This window comes from Rhinopithecus roxellana, chromosome 20 (assembly GCF_007565055.1).
Source record: "Rhinopithecus roxellana isolate Shanxi Qingling chromosome 20, ASM756505v1, whole genome shotgun sequence".
NCBI lineage: Eukaryota > Metazoa > Chordata > Mammalia > Primates > Cercopithecidae > Rhinopithecus > Rhinopithecus roxellana.
Window position 1 is genome coordinate 6,816,164 of NC_044568.1, and position 23,182 is coordinate 6,839,345.

Sequence of the window (23,182 nt, forward strand, 5' to 3'; positions counted from 1 at the left end):
CTGACCACAAAGGGGCTGACACTCCAGGGATGCACCACAGTGATCATTGCGCAGGCGCAGAAATCGGCAGCGGACAGCGGGCGCCCAGGCTGGCAGATAGCTTGATGGCAGAGGGGTGCGCGAGCGAAGGGTGGTGTGTCGGGTCCTGGCGAAGGGAAATGGCCCTGTCGTCTCCTCTAGTCACCCCGAGCCCAGCGCCACCATCTTGGTGGAAACACGGATCTCCCAGTTGATTTTCTAAGATCAAAGACACCTTCCCTCGAGTGTCTTCTGGTACCTCTACCATCTTCTCCAGCTCCACCACTCGCGTGTCCCCTGGCATCTCAACCTCCTATTTTACTCGAGCGTACTCTGGTACCTCTAACCACCTTCTCTGATGATTTTCTGAGACCACAGACACCTCTACCACTGCAGTGTCCTCTGGGACTTCACCTACTTCACTCGGGTGTCCTATGCGACCTCAACCCTTGAACTCTGGAGAGGGAGGTTGCAGTGAGCTGAGACTGTGCCACTGCACTCCAGGCTGGGTGACAGAGCGAGATTCAGTTTCAAAACTAGTAATAATTAATTAAAAATAAAATAAGTTATGACAGCACGTTCCTATAATCCGTCTCAATAAATAAATAAACAAGTCCAGCCTGCCTGTGCCTCAACTGCTCTTCCCCACAACCCACCTTGGGCATGCTTGAGAACATCCTTCTCCAGCCAATTTGCCTTGGCACGGGTGGGCCTGACCGGCAACAGGCAAGTGAGCTTGTTGTCCAGGAGAGGCACACGAGGGAGGGCCTGGTTCAACACATTCACTGCCTTGCCCAGCACAAAGCAGGACGTGGAGATGGCTGCACTGTCTTTAGCTCAAGGCCCTTGTTGCCTGTGCTCTGGCTTCCTCTGCATCAGACTAGCCAGTCAGGTAGAGGTTTCTCTCCCACTGGCAAGATGGGGCCAGACATTCCTGCTGGTCCACCTGGGATTAAGAGCAAAGGTCAGGGCGCTGATGCAGTGGCGGCGTCATAGGAGGACCCTTCAAAGAGAAGCTTCCCTGACCGTGCCTGCCTCGGCCCACGTAGAAGAACGGCTGGGAAGGAAAAGCAAGGACAAAGATGGAGAGGAAGGGGTCAAGGAGAGCAACGCCTCTCAAGACTCTGGCAAAGAGGATCTGGGTCCCGAGCCTGAAGATGACAAAAATTCGGAGACCGTTGGCTCCCCAGACCCGGATGCCCAGCCGCCGTCGATGGATCAACCGCCTGCCACCCATCCGGTGCATCCTGTGTTGCCTCTGCACCAGCCTGTGCCTTCCCCTCTCTACGCCACTAAGGGCCTGATTGTAGCCCCCTCCATCTCTGCTAGACACCCTGTAGCCATTTTTACTTCTAAGAGCCAGCCTGTAGTTTCTTTGGCTTTTAAGAGCCAACTTGCTGTCCCCATGGCCTCTGAGAACCACCTCCAGGTTCCTGCTGTCTCTCTGAGCCAGGCCCTGATGCCTGTGGCCTCGCAGGGTCAGCCCCAGAATCTTCCTCAGCCTCTCAAACTCAGTCTCCACCACCTGGTTTGGTTTCTGGAACCCAGTGACTGGCCACCCAGGTCCATATGGGGCAGCCTGTATCTTTCTCAGTCCTTTACTATTGTGGATCCACAGGCCTCTCAGGCTATCAAGGACTTGGAGGCCCTACTTCAAATGCAACAGGCCATCCCCAGCACCTCTGTAGTGCAGGAGAGTTCCCTGAGCCAGTCTTCAAGTGTCCTGAAGGTTCCTGAGATGTCGGTTGCTCAGGTTTTGGAGGCTGCGGCACAACCCAGCCAGAAATCTCCAGAATCTCGCCCTCGCTCAAGACACCCGGGGTGTGGAGAGAGGAACGTGGATACCTTCCCGAGAATCCGTCTTCTCCCACCCAGAGCCTGAGCGTCCCAAGCTGACCACAAAGGGGCTGACACTCCAGGGACGCACCACAGTGATCATTGCGCAGGCGCAGAAATTGGCAGCGGACAGCGGGCGCCCAGGCTGGCAGATAGCTTGATGGCAGAGGGGTGCGCGAGCGAAGGGTGGTGTGTCGGGTCCTGGCGAAGGGAAATGGCCCTGTCGTCTCCTCTAGTCACCCCGAGCCCAGCGCCACCATCTTGGTGGAAACACGGATCTCCCAGTTGATTTTCTAAGATCAAAGACACCTTCCCTCGAGTGTCTTCTGGTACCTCTACCATCTTCTCCAGCTCCACCACTCGCGTGTCCCCTGGCATCTCAACCTCCTATTTTACTCGAGCGTACTCTGGTACCTCTAACCACCTTCTCTGATGATTTTCTGAGACCACAGACACCTCTACCACTGCAGTGTCCTCTGGGACTTCACCTACTTCACTCGGGTGTCCTATGCGACCTCAACCCTTGAACTCTGGAGAGGGAGGTTGCAGTGAGCTGAGACTGTGCCACTGCACTCCAGGCTGGGTGACAGAGCGAGATTCAGTTTCAAAACTAGTAATAATTAATTAAAAATAAAATAAGTTATGACAGCACGTTCCTATAATCCGTCTCAATAAATAAATAAACAAGTCCAGCCTGCCTGTGCCTCAACTGCTCTTCCCCACAACCCACCTTGGGCATGCTTGAGAACATCCTTCTCCAGCCAATTTGCCTTGGCACGGGTGGGCCTGACCGGCAACAGGCAAGTGAGCTTGTTGTCCAGGAGAGGCACACGAGGGAGGGCCTGGTTCAACACATTCACTGCCTTGCCCAGCACAAAGCAGGACGTGGAGATGGCTGCACTGTCTTTAGCTCAAGGCCCTTGTTGCCTGTGCTCTGGCTTCCTCTGCATCAGACTAGCCAGTCAGGTAGAGGTTTCTCTCCCACTGGCAAGATGGGGCCAGACATTCCTGCTGGTCCACCTGGGATTAAGAGCAAAGGTCAGGGCCGCTGATGCAGTGGCGGCGTCATAGGAGGACCCTTCAAAGAGAAGCTTCCCTGACCGTGCCTGCCTCGGCCCACGTAGAAGAACGGCTGGGAAGGAAAAGCAAGGACAAAGATGGAGAGGAAGGGGTCAAGGAGAGCAACGCCTCTCAAGACTCTGGCAAAGAGGATCTGGGTCCCGAGCCTGAAGATGACAAAAATTCGGAGACCGTTGGCTCCCCAGACCCGGATGCCCAGCCGCCGTCGATGGATCAACCGCCTGCCACCCATCCGGTGCATCCTGTGTTGCCTCTGCACCAGCCTGTGCCTTCCCCTCTCTACGCCACTAAGGGCCTGATTGTAGCCCCCTCCATCTCTGCTAGACACCCTGTAGCCATTTTTACTTCTAAGAGCCAGCCTGTAGTTTCTTTGGCTTTTAAGAGCCAACTTGCTGTCCCCATGGCCTCTGAGAACCACCTCCAGGTCCCTGCTGTCTCTCTGAGCCAGGCCCTGATGCCTGTGGCCTCGCAGGGTCAGCCCCAGAATCTTCCTCAGCCTCTCAAACTCAGTCTCCACCACCTGGTTTGGTTTCTGGAACCCAGTGACTGGCCACCCAGGTCCATATGGGGCAGCCTGTATCTTTCTCAGTCCTTTACTATTGTGGATCCACAGGCCTCTCAGGCTATCAAGGACTTGGAGGCCCTACTTCAAATGCAACAGGCCATCCCCAGCACCTCTGTAGTGCAGGAGAGTTCCCTGAGCCAGTCTTCAAGTGTCCTGAAGGTTCCTGAGATGTCGGTTGCTCAGGTTTTGGAGGCTGCGGCACAACCCAGCCAGAAATCTCCAGAATCTCGCCCTCGCTCAGACACCCGGGGTGTGGAGAGAGGAACGTGGATACCTTCCCGAGAATCCGTCTTCTCCCACCCAGAGCCTGAGCGTCCCAAGCTGACCACAAAGGGGCTGACACTCCAGGGACGCACCACAGTGATCATTGCGCAGGCGCAGAAATCGGCAGCGGACAGCGGGCGCCCAGGCTGGCAGATAGCTTGATGGCAGAGGGGTGCGCGAGCGAAGGGTGGTGTGTCGGGTCCTGGCGAAGGGAAATGGCCCTGTCGTCTCCTCTAGTCACCCCGAGCCCAGCGCCACCATCTTGGTGGAAACACGGATCTCCCAGTTGATTTTCTAAGATCAAAGACACCTTCCCTCGAGTGTCTTCTGGTACCTCTACCATCTTCTCCAGCTCCACCACTCGCGTGTCCCCTGGCATCTCAACCTCCTATTTTACTCGAGCGTACTCTGGTACCTCTAACCACCTTCTCTGATGATTTTCTGAGACCACAGACACCTCTACCACTGCAGTGTCCTCTGGGACTTCACCTACTTCACTCGGGTGTCCTATGCGACCTCAACCCTTGAACTCTGGAGAGGGAGGTTGCAGTGAGCTGAGACTGTGCCACTGCACTCCAGGCTGGGTGACAGAGCGAGATTCAGTTTCAAAACTAGTAATAATTAATTAAAAATAAAATAAGTTATGACAGCACGTTCCTATAATCCGTCTCAATAAATAAATAAACAAGTCCAGCCTGCCTGTGCCTCAACTGCTCTTCCCCACAACCCACCTTGGGCATGCTTGAGAACATCCTTCTCCAGCCAATTTGCCTTGGCACGGGTGGGCCTGACCGGCAACAGGCAAGTGAGCTTGTTGTCCAGGAGAGGCACACGAGGGAGGGCCTGGTTCAACACATTCACTGCCTTGCCCAGCACAAAGCAGGACGTGGAGATGGCTGCACTGTCTTTAGCTCAAGGCCCTTGTTGCCTGTGCTCTGGCTTCCTCTGCATCAGACTAGCCAGTCAGGTAGAGGTTTCTCTCCCACTGGCAAGATGGGGCCAGACATTCCTGCTGGTCCACCTGGGATTAAGAGCAAAGGTCGGGGCCGCTGATGCAGTGGCGGCGTCATAGGAGGACCCTTCAAAGAGAAGCTTCCCTGACCGTGCCTGCCTCGGCCCACGTAGAAGAACGGCTGGGAAGGAAAAGCAAGGACAAAGATGGAGAGGAAGGGGTCAAGGAGAGCAACGCCTCTCAAGACTCTGGCAAAGAGGATCTGGGTCCCGAGCCTGAAGATGACAAAAATTCGGAGACCGTTGGCTCCCCAGACCCGGATGCCCAGCCGCCGTCGATGGATCAACCGCCTGCCACCCATCCGGTGCATCCTGTGTTGCCTCTGCACCAGCCTGTGCCTTCCCCTCTCTACGCCACTAAGGGCCTGATTGTAGCCCCCTCCATCTCTGCTAGACACCCTGTAGCCATTTTTACTTCTAAGAGCCAGCCTGTAGTTTCTTTGGCTTTTAAGAGCCAACTTGCTGTCCCCATGGCCTCTGAGACCTCCAGGTTCCTGCTGTCTCTCTGAGCCAGGCCCTGATGCCTGTGGCCTCGCAGGGTCAGCCCCAGAATCTTCCTCAGCCTCTCAAACTCAGTCTCCACCACCTGGTTTGGTTTCTGGAACCCAGTGACTGGCCACCCAGGTCCATATGGGGCAGCCTGTATCTTTCTCAGTCCTTTACTATTGTGGATCCACAGGCCTCTCAGGCTATCAAGGACTTGGAGGCCCTACTTCAAATGCAACAGGCCATCCCCAGCACCTCTGTAGTGCAGGAGAGTTCCCTGAGCCAGTCTTCAAGTGTCCTGAAGGTTCCTGAGATGTCGGTTGCTCAGGTTTTGGAGGCTGCGGCACAACCCAGCCAGAAATCTCCAGAATCTCGCCCTCGCTCAGACACCCGGGGTGTGGAGAGAGGAACGTGGATACCTTCCCGAGAATCCGTCTTCTCCCACCCAGAGCCTGAGCGTCCCAAGCTGACCACAAAGGGGCTGACACTCCAGGGACGCACCACAGTGATCATTGCGCAGGCGCAGAAATTGGCAGCGGACAGCGGGCGCCCAGGCTGGCAGATAGCTTGATGGCAGAGGGGTGCGCGAGCGAAGGGTGGTGTGTCGGGTCCTGGCGAAGGGAAATGGCCCTGTCGTCTCCTCTAGTCACCCCGAGCCCAGCGCCACCATCTTGGTGGAAACACGGATCTCCCAGTTGATTTTCTAAGATCAAAGACACCTTCCCTCGAGTGTCTTCTGGTACCTCTACCATCTTCTCCAGCTCCACCACTCGCGTGTCCCCTGGCATCTCAACCTCCTATTTTACTCGAGCGTACTCTGGTACCTCTAACCACCTTCTCTGATGATTTTCTGAGACCACAGACACCTCTACCACTGCAGTGTCCTCTGGGACTTCACCTACTTCACTCGGGTGTCCTATGCGACCTCAACCCTTGAACTCTGGAGAGGGAGGTTGCAGTGAGCTGAGACTGTGCCACTGCACTCCAGGCTGGGTGACAGAGCGAGATTCAGTTTCAAAACTAGTAATAATTAATTAAAAATAAAATAAGTTATGACAGCACGTTCCTATAATCCGTCTCAATAAATAAATAAACAAGTCCAGCCTGCCTGTGCCTCAACTGCTCTTCCCCACAACCCACCTTGGGCATGCTTGAGAACATCCTTCTCCAGCCAATTTGCCTTGGCACGGGTGGGCCTGACCGGCAACAGGCAAGTGAGCTTGTTGTCCAGGAGAGGCACACGAGGGAGGGCCTGGTTCAACACATTCACTGCCTTGCCCAGCACAAAGCAGGACGTGGAGATGGCTGCACTGTCTTTAGCTCAAGGCCCTTGTTGCCTGTGCTCTGGCTTCCTCTGCATCAGACTAGCCAGTCAGGTAGAGGTTTCTCTCCCACTGGCAAGATGGGGCCAGACATTCCTGCTGGTCCACCTGGGATTAAGAGCAAAGGTCAGGGCCGCTGATGCAGTGGCGGCGTCATAGGAGGACCCTTCAAAGAGAAGCTTCCCTGACCGTGCCTGCCTCGGCCCACGTAGAAGAACGGCTGGGAAGGAAAAGCAAGGACAAAGATGGAGAGGAAGGGGTCAAGGAGAGCAACGCCTCTCAAGACTCTGGCAAAGAGGATCTGGGTCCCGAGCCTGAAGATGACAAAAATTCGGAGACCGTTGGCTCCCCAGACCCGGATGCCCAGCCGCCGTCGATGGATCAACCGCCTGCCACCCATCCGGTGCATCCTGTGTTGCCTCTGCACCAGCCTGTGCCTTCCCCTCTCTACGCCACTAAGGGCCTGATTGTAGCCCCCTCCATCTCTGCTAGACACCCTGTAGCCATTTTTACTTCTAAGAGCCAGCCTGTAGTTTCTTTGGCTTTTAAGAGCCAACTTGCTGTCCCCATGGCCTCTGAGAACCACCTCCAGGTCCCTGCCGTCTCTCTGAGCCAGGCCCTGATGCCTGTGGCCTCGCAGGGCCAGCCCCAGAATCTTCCTCGGCCTCTCAAACTCAGTCTCCACCACCTGGTTTGGTTTCTGGAACCCCGTCACTGGCCACCCAGGTCCATATGGGGCAGCCTGTATCTTTCTCAGTCCTTTACTATTGTGGATCCACAGGCCTCTCAGGCTATCAAGGACTTGGAGGCCCTACTTCAAATGCAACAGGCCATCCCCAGCACCTCTGTAGTGCAGGAGAGTTCCCTGAGCCAGTCTTCAAGTGTCCTGAAGGTTCCTGAGATGTCGGTTGCTCAGGTTTTGGAGGCTGCGGCACAACCCAGCCAGAAATCTCCAGAATCTCGCCCTCGCTCAGACACCCGGGGTGTGGAGAGAGGAACGTGGATACCTTCCCGAGAATCCGTCTTCTCCCACCCAGAGCCTGAGCGTCCCAAGCTGACCACAAAGGGGCTGACACTCCAGGGACGCACCACAGTGATCATTGCGCAGGCGCAGAAATCGGCAGCGGACAGCGGGCGCCCAGGCTGGCAGATAGCTTGATGGCAGAGGGGTGCGCGAGCGAAGGGTGGTGTGTCGGGTCCTGGCGAAGGGAAATGGCCCTGTCGTCTCCTCTAGTCACCCCGAGCCCAGCGCCACCATCTTGGTGGAAACACGGATCTCCCAGTTGATTTTCTAAGATCAAAGACACCTTCCCTCGAGTGTCTTCTGGTACCTCTACCATCTTCTCCAGCTCCACCACTCGCGTGTCCCCTGGCATCTCAACCTCCTATTTTACTCGAGCGTACTCTGGTACCTCTAACCACCTTCTCTGATGATTTTCTGAGACCACAGACACCTCTACCACTGCAGTGTCCTCTGGGACTTCACCTACTTCACTCGGGTGTCCTATGCGACCTCAACCCTTGAACTCTGGAGAGGGAGGTTGCAGTGAGCTGAGACTGTGCCACTGCACTCCAGGCTGGGTGACAGAGCGAGATTCAGTTTCAAAACTAGTAATAATTAATTAAAAATAAAATAAGTTATGACAGCACGTTCCTATAATCCGTCTCAATAAATAAATAAACAAGTCCAGCCTGCCTGTGCCTCAACTGCTCTTCCCCACAACCCACCTTGGGCATGCTTGAGAACATCCTTCTCCAGCCAATTTGCCTTGGCACGGGTGGGCCTGACCGGCAACAGGCAAGTGAGCTTGTTGTCCAGGAGAGGCACACGAGGGAGGGCCTGGTTCAACACATTCACTGCCTTGCCCAGCACAAAGCAGGACGTGGAGATGGCTGCACTGTCTTTAGCTCAAGGCCCTTGTTGCCTGTGCTCTGGCTTCCTCTGCATCAGACTAGCCAGTCAGGTAGAGGTTTCTCTCCCACTGGCAAGATGGGGCCAGACATTCCTGCTGGTCCACCTGGGATTAAGAGCAAAGGTCGGGGCCGCTGATGCAGTGGCGGCGTCATAGGAGGACCCTTCAAAGAGAAGCTTCCCTGACCGTGCCTGCCTCGGCCCACGTAGAAGAACGGCTGGGAAGGAAAAGCAAGGACAAAGATGGAGAGGAAGGGGTCAAGGAGAGCAACGCCTCTCAAGACTCTGGCAAAGAGGATCTGGGTCCCGAGCCTGAAGATGACAAAAATTCGGAGACCGTTGGCTCCCCAGACCCGGATGCCCAGCCGCCGTCGATGGATCAACCGCCTGCCACCCATCCGGTGCATCCTGTGTTGCCTCTGCACCAGCCTGTGCCTTCCCCTCTCTACGCCACTAAGGGCCTGATTGTAGCCCCCTCCATCTCTGCTAGACACCCTGTAGCCATTTTTACTTCTAAGAGCCAGCCTGTAGTTTCTTTGGCTTTTAAGAGCCAACTTGCTGTCCCCATGGCCTCTGAGAACCACCTCCAGGTCCCTGCTGTCTCTCTGAGCCAGGCCCTGATGCCTGTGGCCTCGCAGCGCCAGCCCCAGAATCTTCCTCGGCCTCTCAAACTCAGTCTCCACCACCTGGTTTGGTTTCTGGAACCCCGTCACTGGCCACCCAGGTCCATATGGGGCAGCCTGTATCTTTCTCAGTCCTTTACTATTGTGGATCCACAGGCCTCTCAGGCTATCAAGGACTTGGAGGCCCTACTTCAAATGCAACAGGCCATCCCCAGCACCTCTGTAGTGCAGGAGAGTTCCCTGAGCCAGTCTTCAAGTGTCCTGAAGGTTCCTGAGATGTCGGTTGCTCAGGTTTTGGAGGCTGCGGCACAACCCAGCCAGAAATCTCCAGAATCTCGCCCTCGCTCAGACACCCGGGGTGTGGAGAGAGGAACGTGGATACCTTCCCGAGAATCCGTCTTCTCCCACCCAGAGCCTGAGCGTCCCAAGCTGACCACAAAGGGGCTGACACTCCAGGGACGCACCACAGTGATCATTGCGCAGGCGCAGAAACCGGCCGCGGGCAACGGGGCGTATTGCGCATGAGCGCCTGCCGGGAGCATCACAGGCAGCCCAATTTTCCCGTCCTCTGGTCCCGCCCCTCACTGAGGTACGCACCCCGACGGCGTTGCCATGGGGACCCAGAGGCTGCAGTCGCCTGTAGCGGCGCCGCCTGCCTCCTGGCTCTTTGGACCTTGCGGCGGCGATGGTGGGAGCATCATGGAGCTTTCAGTAAGGACGGTCAATACGACCGGGAAGCGGTAGAGCCTCGGCCGCTGCCAGCATTTCTTCTGGCTGGGCGTCGTCTTCGGCATGGTGGGCGTGGCGGTGCTGTTCACTGGTGTCTTTGTGGACCTGGACTTCTACGACATGCTGGTCTACCTGGGCGCCGCCATCATCTTCGTTAGCCTCCTCTGGTGGGCCTCTTGGTACACCGACAACATCGAGCTGCTCCCCGAAGAGACTCTGAAGGTGTCCTCCTTAAGCTGAACTACAAAACCCATTTCTAGTCAACAAGTACTGAAAAAAAAAAAAATCTTCCCAATTTCCTCACTCATTGGGAACCATATAACCTGATAACTAACTTCTGCATAACCAAAACAACAAATTTAAGCATTTAATAGTTGAAATTGGGAAGGGGTGGGGGGGGTCCAATAAAATGTTAAAAACTACGTATTTGAGAGGCCTATAATAAATTCAGAAAACTTCCAGTAATAGCTAACAGGCTGTGATCTACTGCACAAATTTATCATAACAGTGAGACAAGCAGAGTCATTAAAATTAAGTGGTTTATACAGGAAATGGGTATACTATAAACCAGCTTAGACCTCTCCTGAGATCACCTTTGAAATGTTAGTAAAAATGGCCTTAGAAACACAGGCCTTTCAATACACATATAATTACTGTTTCAACTCCAGAAAATTGCTCAAGAGGCACTAATAGCAAGTGCCTAGATTAGACAATTCATTTCTCAAGTTTATTTTGATCAGGAAGTGTAGAGCTGAAATGAGAGTCCTCTAATTTTGAATTAACTCATTTACATACATAATTGCCATGCTAGACTGAGTAGTCATACTCCTGACCCTTTGTAAACTACACTTCTCTTCAATGTTATTCATGCATCATAGGAAACTGCTGTTTCCAATTAGCTTTTCAAGCCTGTAAATACAGACTGTATTTAGCTACCTTGATATATTTACCATTGAAAAGCTTCAATGGCTATAGTTAAATTAATGGGCAAAGTATGAACACGCAGTTTGAATGCAAAGTCAAAAAAATGTAATAATGATGTTTGTAATCTCTCAATACCACTAGAAAGCTTTACAAGCAAGGAACAAGGAGAATTACAGCTACCTCCAGGGCCAACATATAGCACAGTTCTAGACCAGCGTCTTCTGAAAGGTCATGCTCAAGTATCAAGATGGTTCATAAGAAAACACTCTCCCCTAAAAGGCAACTCCAAAATGTGGATTCTTTAGTGTCCTTTTAAAAGCAAATTTTGATACCAGTGCATGTGAAAGTTCTACCTTTTCATTGAGTCAGGGTCTCACTATGTTGCCCAGACTAGCCTTGAACTCCCAGACTCAAGCAATTCTCTTGTAACAGCCTCTCAAGTAGCAGGCACTGCAGGTAGGCACCACCACACCCAGCCTTCTAATTTATTAGGTTTTCTAATTTATTCTCATCACTTCTTCTAAAGGCAGATGGAAAAAAACAACAGAACAAAACATTTTATCTCTCTGGCAATGCCAGAACATAAAGAAGTTAAGTAACTTACCCAGGTAGCCTTAGTAATAAAGTGAGGGATAAAACTGCGTATCCTAACCCACTTACTACTCTTCAACAAATCACTTGCTCTTTCTACCAGAATTTAATTAAAGACCACTTTCGTTCCACTGAACATTCATTAACTGCTTACACGCAATGTGTTACCTTAGGCACTTAGACACAGACAACAAAATGGCTACGCTCTTTGTCCAAGGAGCTAACCACCTAGAAGGGGGTTATGTTGTATAATACAAGACAAAATTTATGTAACAGAGAGAGGTACAATGTTCTATGGGAGTTCAGAGAAAGGAAAGATCACCTCTCAGGCAAGGTAGCAGGTAACAAAAAGCAAAAGCTGCACACGGAGAGTTAAGGGCAAGTTGTGAACAACAAACACTGAGAACAACAAGAGAAAATTCAAAACAAAGCACCTCTTAGGGAACAAATAAATCAGTCTTGGAAAAAGGAGAGTAACAAACAAGTGATTAGACTCCACAGAAACGTTGGGCTGGATCACAGAAAGCCTGATATTCAGGGGGGAAAAACAGTCAACTGCCTAGAAAACAAAGAGTGTGGGATTAATTTAGAATTTTCAGCAGGTTCAACGACAGAAACGGAGCCATACATCAGAAGATTACAAAGCTGGCAGTCGGGAGATACTTCATTCATTAAATCGATATTTAATGCCTTCTAGTGCCAAGCTCTACTCAGTATTCAAAACACCTAGAAGCACAGAATTAAATACATTTTCCTCTTGCCTTGCTGATAACTTCATTGCTTTAAATATCAAAAAGGGCTGGGCATGGTGGCTCATTCCTGTAATCCCAGCACTTTGGAAGCGCGAGAGGGTGGATAACTTGAGGCCAGAAGTTTGAGACCAGCCTGGCAAGCATGGTGAAATCCCATCTCTACTAAAAAAAAATATAAAAATACAAAAATTAGCCAGATGTGGTGGCATATACCTTACCCAGCTACTCGGGAGACTGAGACATGAGAATCACATGAACCTGGGAGACAGAGGTTGCCGTGAGTCAAAAAATCACACCACTGCACTCCAGCCTTGCGAAAGAGTGAGACTCTGTCTCAAAAAATAAATGAACAGGCTGGGCATGGTGGCTCACACCTGTAATCCCAGAGTTTTGGGAGGCCAAAGCCTCCCAAAAGGTTGGTGGATCACTTGAAGTCAGGAGTTCAAGACCAGCCTGGCCAACATGGTGAAACTCTGTCTCTACTGAAAATATAAAAATTTAGCTGGGCATGGTGGCAGGTGCCTATAATCCCAGCTACTTAGGAGGCTAAGGCAGGAGAATCGCTTGAATCCGTAGGCAGAGGTTGCAGTGAGCCAAGATCGTGCCACTGCACTCCACCCTGGGCCACAGAGCAAGACTCCGTCTTAAAACTAACTAGCTAACTAAATAAATAAATAATAAAGGTCAAACAGTCAAGAGAAGAGCTGCTACTTTGATCTATTTGGCCAATAAGAAGTGGGTGATCTGGCCAGGTGCAGTAGCTCACATCTATAATCTTAGCACTTCGGGAAACTGAGGTGGGCCGACCTCTCTTGAGCACAGGAGTTCGAGACCAGCATGGGCAAATGGTGAGATCATGTCTCTACAAAACTTACAAAACAGTCAGGCGTGGTGGCATGTGCCTGTGGTCCCAACTACTCAAGAGGCTGAGGTAGGAGTATCACTTGAGCCAGGGGAGTTGAGGCTACAGTGAGCCATGATCGTGCCACTGCACTCCAGCCTGGGTGACAGAGCGAGACACTCTCCCAGAAAAGAAAAAAAAAAAAAATGGCTAGGCATAATGTCTCACGCCTGTAATCGCAGCACTTTGGGAGGCCCAAGCAGGCGGATCACCTAAGTTCAGGAGTTCGAGACCAGCCTGGCCAACATGGCGAAATCCCATCTCTATTACAAATACAAAAATTAGCCGGGCATGGTGGCAGGCGCCTGTTTATTCTAGCTACTCAGGAGGCTGAGGCAGTAGAATCGCTTGAACCTAGGAGACAGAAGTTGCAGTGGGCCAAGACTGCACCACTGCATTCCAGCCTAGGTGACAGAGTAAGATTCCATCTCAAAAAAAAAGGTACGGGCCGGGCGCGGTGGCTCAAGCCTGTAATCCCAGCACTTTGGGAGGCCGAGACGGGCGGATCACGAGGTCAGGAGATCGAGACCATCCTGGCTAACACGGTGAAACCCCGTTTCTACTAAAAATACAAAAAACTAGCCGGGCGTGGTGGCGGGCGCCTGTAGTCCCAGCTACTCGGGAGGCTGAGGCAGGAGAATGGCGTAAACCCGGGAGGCGGAGCTTGCAGTGAGCTGAGATCCGGCCACTGCACTCCAGCCTGGGCGACACAGCGAGACTCCATCTCAAAAAAAAAGAAAAAAAAAAAAAAAGGTACGAAAGAGAAGAAAAAAGAAAAGAAAAAAAACAGAAGTGGGGTGACATAAAATAAACATTAGCTCATTAGACTTAAGAAATGCAAATCCAGGCCAAGCGCGGTGGCTCACACCTGTAATCCCAGCACTTTGGGAGGCAGAGGCAGGTAGATCCTGAGGTCAGGAGCTCAAGACCAGCCTGGCCACCATGGTGAAACCGTGTCTCTACTAAAAACATAAAAATTAGCCAGGCATGGTGGCGGGCGCCTGTAATCCTAGCTACTCTCAGGAAGCTGAGTCAGGAGAATTACTTAAACCCAGGAGGCCAAGATCCCACCACTGCACTCCAGCCTAGGTGACCAAGTGAGACTCCATCTCAAAAAAAAAAAAAAAAAAAAAAGTAGAAAAGAGAAAAGAAAAAAAAAAAACAGAAGTGTGGTGGGTGACAAAATAAACATTAGCTCATTAGACTTAAGAAATGTCAATCCGGGCCAGGCGCGGTGGCTCACACCTGTAATCCCAGAACTTTGGGAGGCGGACGCGGGTGGATCACCTGAGATGAGGAGTTCGAGACCAGCCAAGCCAACATGGTGAAACCCTGTCTCTACTAAACATACAAAAATTAGCCTGGCATGGTAGCAGGCATCTGTAATCCCAGCTACTCAGGAGGCTGAGGCAGGAGAGTCACTTAAACCCAGGAAGTGGAGGTTACAGTGAGCAGAGATCACGCCACTGCACTCCAGCCTGGGCCACAGAATGAGACTCAGTCTCCAAAAAAAAAAAAAAAGAAATGCAATTCCACACCTGTCACACTTGTTTTGAGACCCACAACTATGAAGTCTTTGAGTCCTAAAAGGTGTTAGAAGGTGACAGACAACCTAAATTTTCAGAAATACAAGGGGAGCAACTGACCCACTCATGACAGGTCTGTATTGTACTTTTTTAAAGGAGGGTAATCAAAATGCTGACGGAACAATGGGACCTAAGAAATGTGAAGTAACTGAAGGTTTGCAGATGTATACGTGAGACTGAACTCTCAAGCAGGTGCCTTCCAATCCAGAAGTAACAAAAATTAATCTTTTAGCTGGACATGGTAGTGCACGCCTGTAGTTCTACCTACTCGGGAGGCTGAGGCAGGAGGACTACTTGAGCCCAACACCTTGAGAACAGCCTGGGCAACAAAGCAAGACCTAGTCTTTATTTTATTAAAAAGATATGGGGAAGGCCGTGCACGGTGGCTCATGCCTGTAATCCCAGCACTTTGGGAGGCCAAGGCAGGCGGATCACGAGGCCAGGAGGTCGAGACCATCCTGGCCAACATGGTGAAACCTTGTCTCCACTAAAAATACAAAAAAATTAGCAGGGCGTGGTGGTGCACGCCTGTAGTCCCAGCTACTCGGGAGGCTGAGGCAGGAGAATCACTTGAACCTGGGAGGTGGAGGTTGCAGTGAGCGACATCGCACCACTGCATTCCAGCCTGGTGACAGAGTGAGACACTGTCTCTAAAAAAGAAAAACAAAAGATATGGGGGAAAAAATTATTTAAAAAAAAGAAAAAGATTACTCCAGTGGCATACTATGGTCCACAGGCCAAATACAGCCCACCAATTATTTTTTAAATAAAGTTTTATTGCAACACGGCTACGCCCATTTGTTTACATATTCTATGGCATTTGGGGGCTACAATGGCAGAGCTGATTGTGACAGAAACTACACAGCCTGGAAAGCTGAAAATATTTTACTATGTGGCCCTTTATAGAAAACATTTGCCAACTTTTATTTTAAAGGATGGGCTGAAGGTTGAAGGGGGACAGGAAATGCTGCCTGGAATTTGCTAAACTCCAAGGTGAGAAATGAGAACGCTTGCAACAAAAATAAAAAGAATCAGCTGGGCGTAGTGGCTCACGCCTGTAATCCCGGCACTGTGGGAGGCCGAGGTGGGTGGATCACAAGGTCAGGAGATTGAGATCATCATGGCCAACACGGTGAAACCCCGTCGCTACTAAAAATACAAAAAAAACAGCTGGGCGTGGTGGCACGCGCCTGTAGTCCCAGCTACTCGGAAGGCTGAGGCAGGAGAATCACTTGAACCCAGGAGGCGGATGTTGCAGTGAGCCGAGATCATGCCACTGCACTCCAGTCTGGTGAGAGAGTGAGACTCCATCTCAAAAAAAAAAAAAATAGAAAAGAAAATAAACCAGATGTGAGACATGGCATGCAGACAAAATCGTCAGGATGTTGGAAATGACCAGATCTGGGGACAGAGCTAGAGTCAAAACTGATGCTAAAAACAGGGTTGGTAACTGGGAATCACTTATGGTAATGGGATGAGGAGAAAGAAGTGGTTTGGAGACAGTAAGAAAGAAAAGAAGGACAAGTGAAATATCTCATTTGAGCCACGTCAATTCAATACAACACTTAGTCTGGGGGCTATCCAGGTAGGGATGTCTGGAGTCCAGCATGAAATGTATACCTGGATCTGAAAAGAGATCACAGCTGGGGATAAAGATGTTGGTGTCTCCAGCTGAAGCTGTAAAGTCAGTGAGATCACTAAAAGACAAAAAAAGATGAAGAGGAAATAAAAGAGAGTAGAGCAGAGAGTGGCAGGGGACAAGTAACGTGAGGCCACGCACACCGTATGGAGCGGAAGAGGGAGAGCCAGTAGGGGAACCAAAGCAGCTTGTGCTTTGGTCAACCAAAGCAACTTGGCTCAAAGACTGAAAAAAGCACTACTGAGGTCAGCAGAGAATCTAAGGGAAGCAGCCTAGGAGGGACGATCAAGAATTCTGTAGGACTGGACCCACTTCAGCTGCCACCACTTACCTTCAATGGCCATGCTATGTCTAATTTTAGCAGGACCAAACTAGCAGCCCACACCTGTGGCCTGGGAATCCCTGCCCAGCACTAAATGAGCAAACTACTGGCATTAAGACGATGAAACAAATGTTTAATCTTCCTCTGGCAATGGCAGTGACTGAAGATCCCTTAATAAAAAAGCTTGTGGCCAGGCACAGTGGCTCACGCCTGTAATCCCAGCACTATGGGAGGCCAAGGCAGGCAGATTATGAGGTCAGGAGTACGAGACCAGCCTGGCCAACATGGTGAAAGCCCATCTCTACTAAAAATACAAAACTTCGCTGGGCATGGTGACGGGTGCCTGTAATCCCAGCTATTCAGGAGGCTGAGGAAGGAGAATCGCTTGAACTCGAGAAGCAGAGGTTGCAGTGAGCCAAGACTGCGCCACTGCACTCCAGCCTGGGCAACAGAGTGAAAGTACGTCTCAAGGAAAAAAAAACTGCAACTGAGTGCGTAAGATTCTGTCTGGGAACATGTGCATACAAGGAAATGGCACCTAAGTAGAGGACAGTTTCTCAGTTAAAAGCATCATAATATTTTTTCAGATAAAAAGCATCCTGCTAATATTTAACACAGACCAACAGGTCACTTACCACAGGCAGAGGGCAGTAGAACTGATGAACTGTGTGCATGACGTCCAAGAGCATATTGTGTCCAATAACAAGTTTTCCCTAAAAAAAGTCAAGGTTAGAAAAAAGACTTCTACATTCAAAATTATACTGGGGTTTGAGAATGTATAGTTCAGATTCCAAGAGGACTTTGTTCTAAACTTGCTTTCCACACTGAAAAAAACGAAAACAAAAACAAAAAAAAAGTACAAATAAGCAAATTTGGGCTGGCTTCACTCCTCCTCCATTTTGGAATGTTAACTCCAGAAGGCAAAGTGAAAGCTCCAAATGACTTTGATGTCACTGATCTTCTTCTTGAATTTTTATTAATTATGCCACCCTCATGAATCAGAAGTAGTAAAATTTTGATCGAAAAGTTTTTTTAAAAGTAAAATCTCGGCTGGGCACGGTGGCTCACGATTGTTATCCCAGCACTTTCAGAGGTCAAGGTGGGTGGATCACCTGAGGTCAGCAGTTCAAGACCAGCCCGGCCAACACGGCGAAATCCCATCTCTACTAAAAATAGAAAAATTAGCCAGGTGTGGTGGTGCATGCCTGTAATCCCAGCTACCCAGGAGGCTGAGGCAGGAGAATCGCTGGAACCCAGGAGGCAGAGGCTGCAGTGAGCCGAGATTATGCCACTGCACTCCAGCCTGGGCGACAGAATGAGACTCTGTCTAAAAAAAAAAAAAACCACAGTAAAATCTGAAAGCATTGACTCCCTTTAACTGTCAAATAATTTGGGAACAAAACTAACCACAAATTTTAGGGCTGCATCCTTTAAAACAACCCACTTATTTTAAAAGATACATTCATACCAATGCTAAAAGGTAAAAATAACTAATTTCTAACTATATTAAACAGAATTGCATTTCCTATATCATTATGTCAAAATTCATGGGGTATGTTCTTAAATACGTATCCATTAAAAGTCACTACCTTTCAGCCAACTGAAATACAATATATGTGCTGGCAGCCCTCTTCGTGCAATGGGCAGTGTGTCTGTCTTATGCTATATGTGCAACAAATTAGTCCATTTTGATAAAAATTAAACTTCCAAAATGCAACATCAATTTAGATTTAGCCAGCCAGTTGACACCATTTTTAACATAAAACATCAGGGGCCAGGCATGGTGGCTCACGTCTATAATCCCAGCACTTTGGGAGGCCAACGCAGGCAGATCACCTGAGGTCAGGAGTTCAGAGAACAGCCTGCCCAACATGGCGAAACCCTGTCTCTACTAAAAACACAAAAAATTACCTGAGTGTGGTGGCAGACGCCTGTAATCCCAGCTACTTGGGAGGCTGAGGCAAGAGAATGGCTTGAGCCCAGGAGGCAGAGGTTGCAGTGAGCTGAGATCGTACCACTGCACTCCAGCCTGGGCGACAGAGCCAGACTGCGTCTCAAAAACAAAAATCAGGTTACCACGATGGAGCTTTTTACTATGTCCCAAAGGACCTTAAGTGTAACACTGCTTGACTCATGGGACTACACAGTATCTGAAATAATCCTACACAAAATCTCCCAAATCTAACAGAGAAGCTGTCCTTTTGGCTCAGTATTGTTGTACATTCTGAATACCTATGCTAAGCTAAAATAATGAGCATTGATTGAAACCACAGAAAAGATGTGTAGGCAACCCCAAATGGAATGCAAACACTAAGAAATGAACCAAACTGTATTATAAATGACTACCATAATCACACTGAAGGTTAAGAAGAAACAAACTAACTTGGAAAAGAGCATCTTGACTAGATAATGTAAGGCTAAAAACAAAAGGAAATGCACATAAATCATAAATGTTATAATCGCATCAATAAATGTACTTCTCGCCGGGTGCGGTGGCTCAAGCCTGTAATCCCAGCACTTTGGGAGGCCGAGACGGGCGGATCACGAGGTCAGGAGATCGAGACCATCCTGGCTAATACGGTGAAACCCTGTCTCTACTCAAAAATACAAAAAACTAGCCGGGTGACGAGGCGGGCGCCTGTAGTCCCAGCTACTCGGGAGGCTGAGGCAGGAGAATGGCGTAAACCCGGGAGGCGGAGCTTGCAGTGAGCTGAGATCCGGCCACTGCACTCCAGCCTGGGTGGCAGAGCAAGACTCCGTCTCAAAAAAAAAATAAAAATAAAAATAAAAAATAAATAAATGTACTTCTCGTGAGGTATGGGTTAGTAGCTCTGAAACTACTTTATGTGTATACCAGGTTTAAACAAATAAACATAATGGAAGTAAAAGGAACTGGATTTCTCACTGTTGAGAAAGAAGGCACAAATAAGAAAAGAGAGGAAGCTAAAAATAAGTCATGTGGTATTGTACTGGAATCTGAGGTATCAGTATAAAGGCGTGGATACACCCATGCGCGCGTGCATACACACACACGTTTATTTAGAGACAGGGTCTGGCTGTTGCCCAGGCTGCAGTGCAATAGCACCATCATGGCTCACTGCAGCCTCGAACTCCCATGCTCAAGCAATCCTCCCACCTCAGCCTCCCCTATAGCTGGGACCACAGGCATGTGCCACCACTCTTGGCTAATTTTTTAATTTTTTTTTTTTTTTTGAAATGCAGTCTTGCTCTGTTGCCCAGGTTGGAGTGCGGTGGCACAATCTCAGCTCACTGCAACCTCCGCCTTCCAGGTTCAAGAGATTCTCCTGCCTCAGCCTCCTGAGTAGCTGATACTACAGGTGGTACCACCACACCAGCGAATTTTTGTATTTTTAGTAGAGACGGGGTTTCACCATGTTGACCAGGCTGGTCTCAAACTCCTGACCTCACGTGATCTGCCCGCCTTGGCCTCTCAAAGTGCTGGGATTACAAGCGTGAGACACACACCCAGTCAGTTTTTACATTTTTTGTAGAGACGGGGTCTCCCACGTTGCCCAGGCTGGTCTTGAACTACTGGCCTCAAGCAGTCCTCCTGCCTTGACCTCCCTAAGTGTGGGATTACAGGGTTGAGCCACCATGCCCAGCTACATACACATTTATATAGATACACACACACATACATATACAGAGAGACACAGAAATACAGCTGTGTGTGTACATGCCTAGGTCTACATACATATGCTTCTTAGCTCTGTCCAGTGAGAGGGCTTAGAAGCAATAATATCACAGCAGTAACGTAGGGCCAGATCTTGGTTTCTAAATATCATTCCCCATTAAAAAGAACGAGAGCTCCATGCAGAAGTCATTGATTCCACAACTGAGCCAGAGAAACTACAAGAATACCAGAAAGCAAGGAAATGCTCAGAAAACGACAGGGGGCTTGTTCAAAGGACACAGGAGCCAAGTCAAAGAAGCTCCCATGGTCAAAGGTGGTACAATTTAAGCAACAAAGTAAACAGTAAAAACACTAGATAATAATCTGTAGAATAAAAAATATGCCTGAGCCCATACTCATAAACACAAAAACAATTAAATAAACAAGGGAAAGGGCTGGGTGTGGTAGCTCATGCCTATAAACCCAAACACTTCGGGAGGCTGAGGTGGGGGAGACTGCTTGAGCCAAAGAGTTCAAGACCAGCCTGGACAACATGGGAAGACCTCCTCTCCACAAAAAGTATATATAAAAAATTAGCCACATGTGGTAGCTCATGCCTTTAGTCCCAGCTACTCGGGGGGCTAAGGAGGGAGGATCGCTTGAACCCGGGAGGTGGAAGCTGCAGTGAGCCAGTGTACTCCCAGCTTGGGGAACAGAGAGACTGTGTCTCAAAATTAAGTACATAAATAAACAGGGGAAAAGGGACATTTTTTCTTTTCCGCCCATTTTTTTTTTAGACAGGGTCTCAACTTTGTCGCCAGGCTGGAGTGCAATGGCGCGATCTCAGGTTACTGCAACCTCCGCCTCCCAGGTTCAAGCGATTCTCCTGCCTCAGCCTCTCAAGTAGCTGGGATTACAGGTGTGTGCCACCACGCTCAGTTAGTTTTTTTATTTTTAGTAGAGATGGGATTTCACCATGTTGGTTAGGCTGGTGTCGAACTCCTGACCTCCAGTGATCCGCCCGCTTCAGCCTCCCAAAGTACTGGGATTACAGGTGTGAGCCACGATGCCCAGTCCGTTTTTTTCTTTATAGAAGAATTCCAAGAACAAATGTAGAAAGGATGAAGGAAATATAAACTTGCCATCAGAATACCACAGTAATAACTACCGCAGGAAAGATATGCTGATAAGATGATAATATTAGTAGGCAAAGTTTGGGGGAAAACAGGATTTTCATGGTCTCAAAGTATCTCCCCCAAGATATTTATAAAGTCAATTAAACTATATAGTTAATTTAACTATAATTTAATGATATAATTTATTAACTATAAAGTTAATTTCACAGAACACAAATCCAGCCAATACCACCTTAACCAAGCGATCAAGATCAACATCATGGGCAGGGCGCAGTGGCTCACGCCTGTAATCCCAGCACTTTGTGAGGCCGAGGCAGGTGGATCACAAGGTCAGAAGACCGAGACCATCCTGGCTAACATGGTGAAACCCAATCTCTACTAAAAATACCAAAAAATTAGACAGGTGTGGTGGTGGGCGCCTGTAGTCCCAGCTACTCAGGAGGCTGAGGCAGAAGAACGGCGTGAACCCAGGAGGCGGAGCTTGCAGTAGACCAAGATCGCATCACTGCACTCCAGCCTGGGCGACAAAGCAACACTCTGTCTCAAAAAAAAAAAAAAAAAAAAAACAACACCACCATGAACCATCATTTCTGTGGTATTCTTGCCAAACCATATATCCTCAGAGTGAACAGGCAACCTACAGAATGGGAGAAAATTTTTGCAACCTACTCATCTGACAAAGGGCTAATATCCAGAATCTACAAAGAACTCAAACAAATATATGAGAAAAAAACAAACAACCCCATCAAAAAGTGGGCAAAGGATATCAACAGACATTTCTCAAAAGAAGATATTCATACAGCCAACAGACACATGAAAAAATGCTCATCATCACTCGCCATCAGAGAAATGCAAATCAAAACCACAATGAGATACCATCTCACACCAGTTAGAATGGCAATCATTAAGAAGTCAGGAAACAACAGGTGTTGGAGAGGATGTGGAGAAATAGGAACACTTTTACACTGTTGGTGGGATTGTAAACTAGTTCAACCATTATGGAAAACAGTATGGCAATTCCTCAAGGATCTAGAACTAGATGTACCATATGACCCAGCCATCCCACTACTGGGTATATACCCAAAGGATTATAAATTATTCTACTACAAAGACACATGGACACGTATGTTTATTGCGGCACTATTCACAATAGCAAAGACTTGGAATCAACCCAAATGTCCATCTGTGACAGACTGGATTAAGAAAACGTGGCACATATACACCATGGAATACTATGCAGCCATAAAAAAGGATGAGTTTGCGTCCTTTGTAGGGACATGGATGCAGCTGGAAACCATCATTCTTAGCAAACTATCACAAGAAGAGAAAACCAAACACCGCATGTTCTCACTCATAGGTGGGAACTGAACAATGAGATCACTTGGACTCGGGAAGGGGAACATCACGCACTGGGGCCTATCACGGGGAGGGGGGAGGGGGGAGGAGGGAGGGATTGCATTGGGGAGTTATACATGATATAAATGATGAATTGATGGGTGCTGACGAGTTGATGGGTGCAGCACACCAACATGGCATAAGTATACATATGTAACAAACCTGCACGTTATGCACATGTACCCTAGAACTTAAAGTATAATAAAAATACATAAATAAATAAATAAATAAATAAATAAAAAGAAAATGTAAGACAAATTCCAACTGGGGGACTTCTGACAAAACAGCAATCAGTATCATTCAAAAGTATCCAAGTTACAGGGCCGGGCACAGCGGCTTACGCCTGTAAACCCAGTACCTTGGGAGGCTGAGGCAGGCAGATGACTTGAGGTCAGGAGCTCAAGACCAACCTGGCCAACATGGTGAAAGACTAGAAATTAGCTAGGCGTGGTAGCA

General features: G+C 49.2%; 1 protein-coding gene across 10 annotated transcripts in view; it reads right to left on the reverse strand.

Annotated features, from left to right (window-relative positions):
• LOC104670340 (poly(A)-specific ribonuclease PARN-like) overlaps positions 1-23,182 on the reverse strand; it is a 92,461-nt gene that overhangs the window by 37,529 nt on the left and 31,750 nt on the right. For 5 of the 10 annotated variants that reach the window (XR_004055331.1, XR_004055330.1, XR_004055332.1 and 2 more), the window contains exon 13: positions 17,197-17,274. The exons of 1 other annotated variant lie outside the window; for it this stretch is intronic. Coding sequence is in view for 6 of the 9 variants with exons in the window: in XM_030924373.1 (XP_030780233.1) it covers positions 17,197-17,274 (78 nt within the window). In the remaining 3 variants the exon portion in view is untranslated. Of the gene's footprint in view, positions 1-1,834; positions 10,117-15,958; positions 16,298-17,196; positions 17,275-23,182 lie in introns of those variants that run through there. 4 more of the 10 variants (XM_030924377.1, XM_030924374.1, XM_030924376.1 and 1 more) reach the window with 3 other exon arrangements.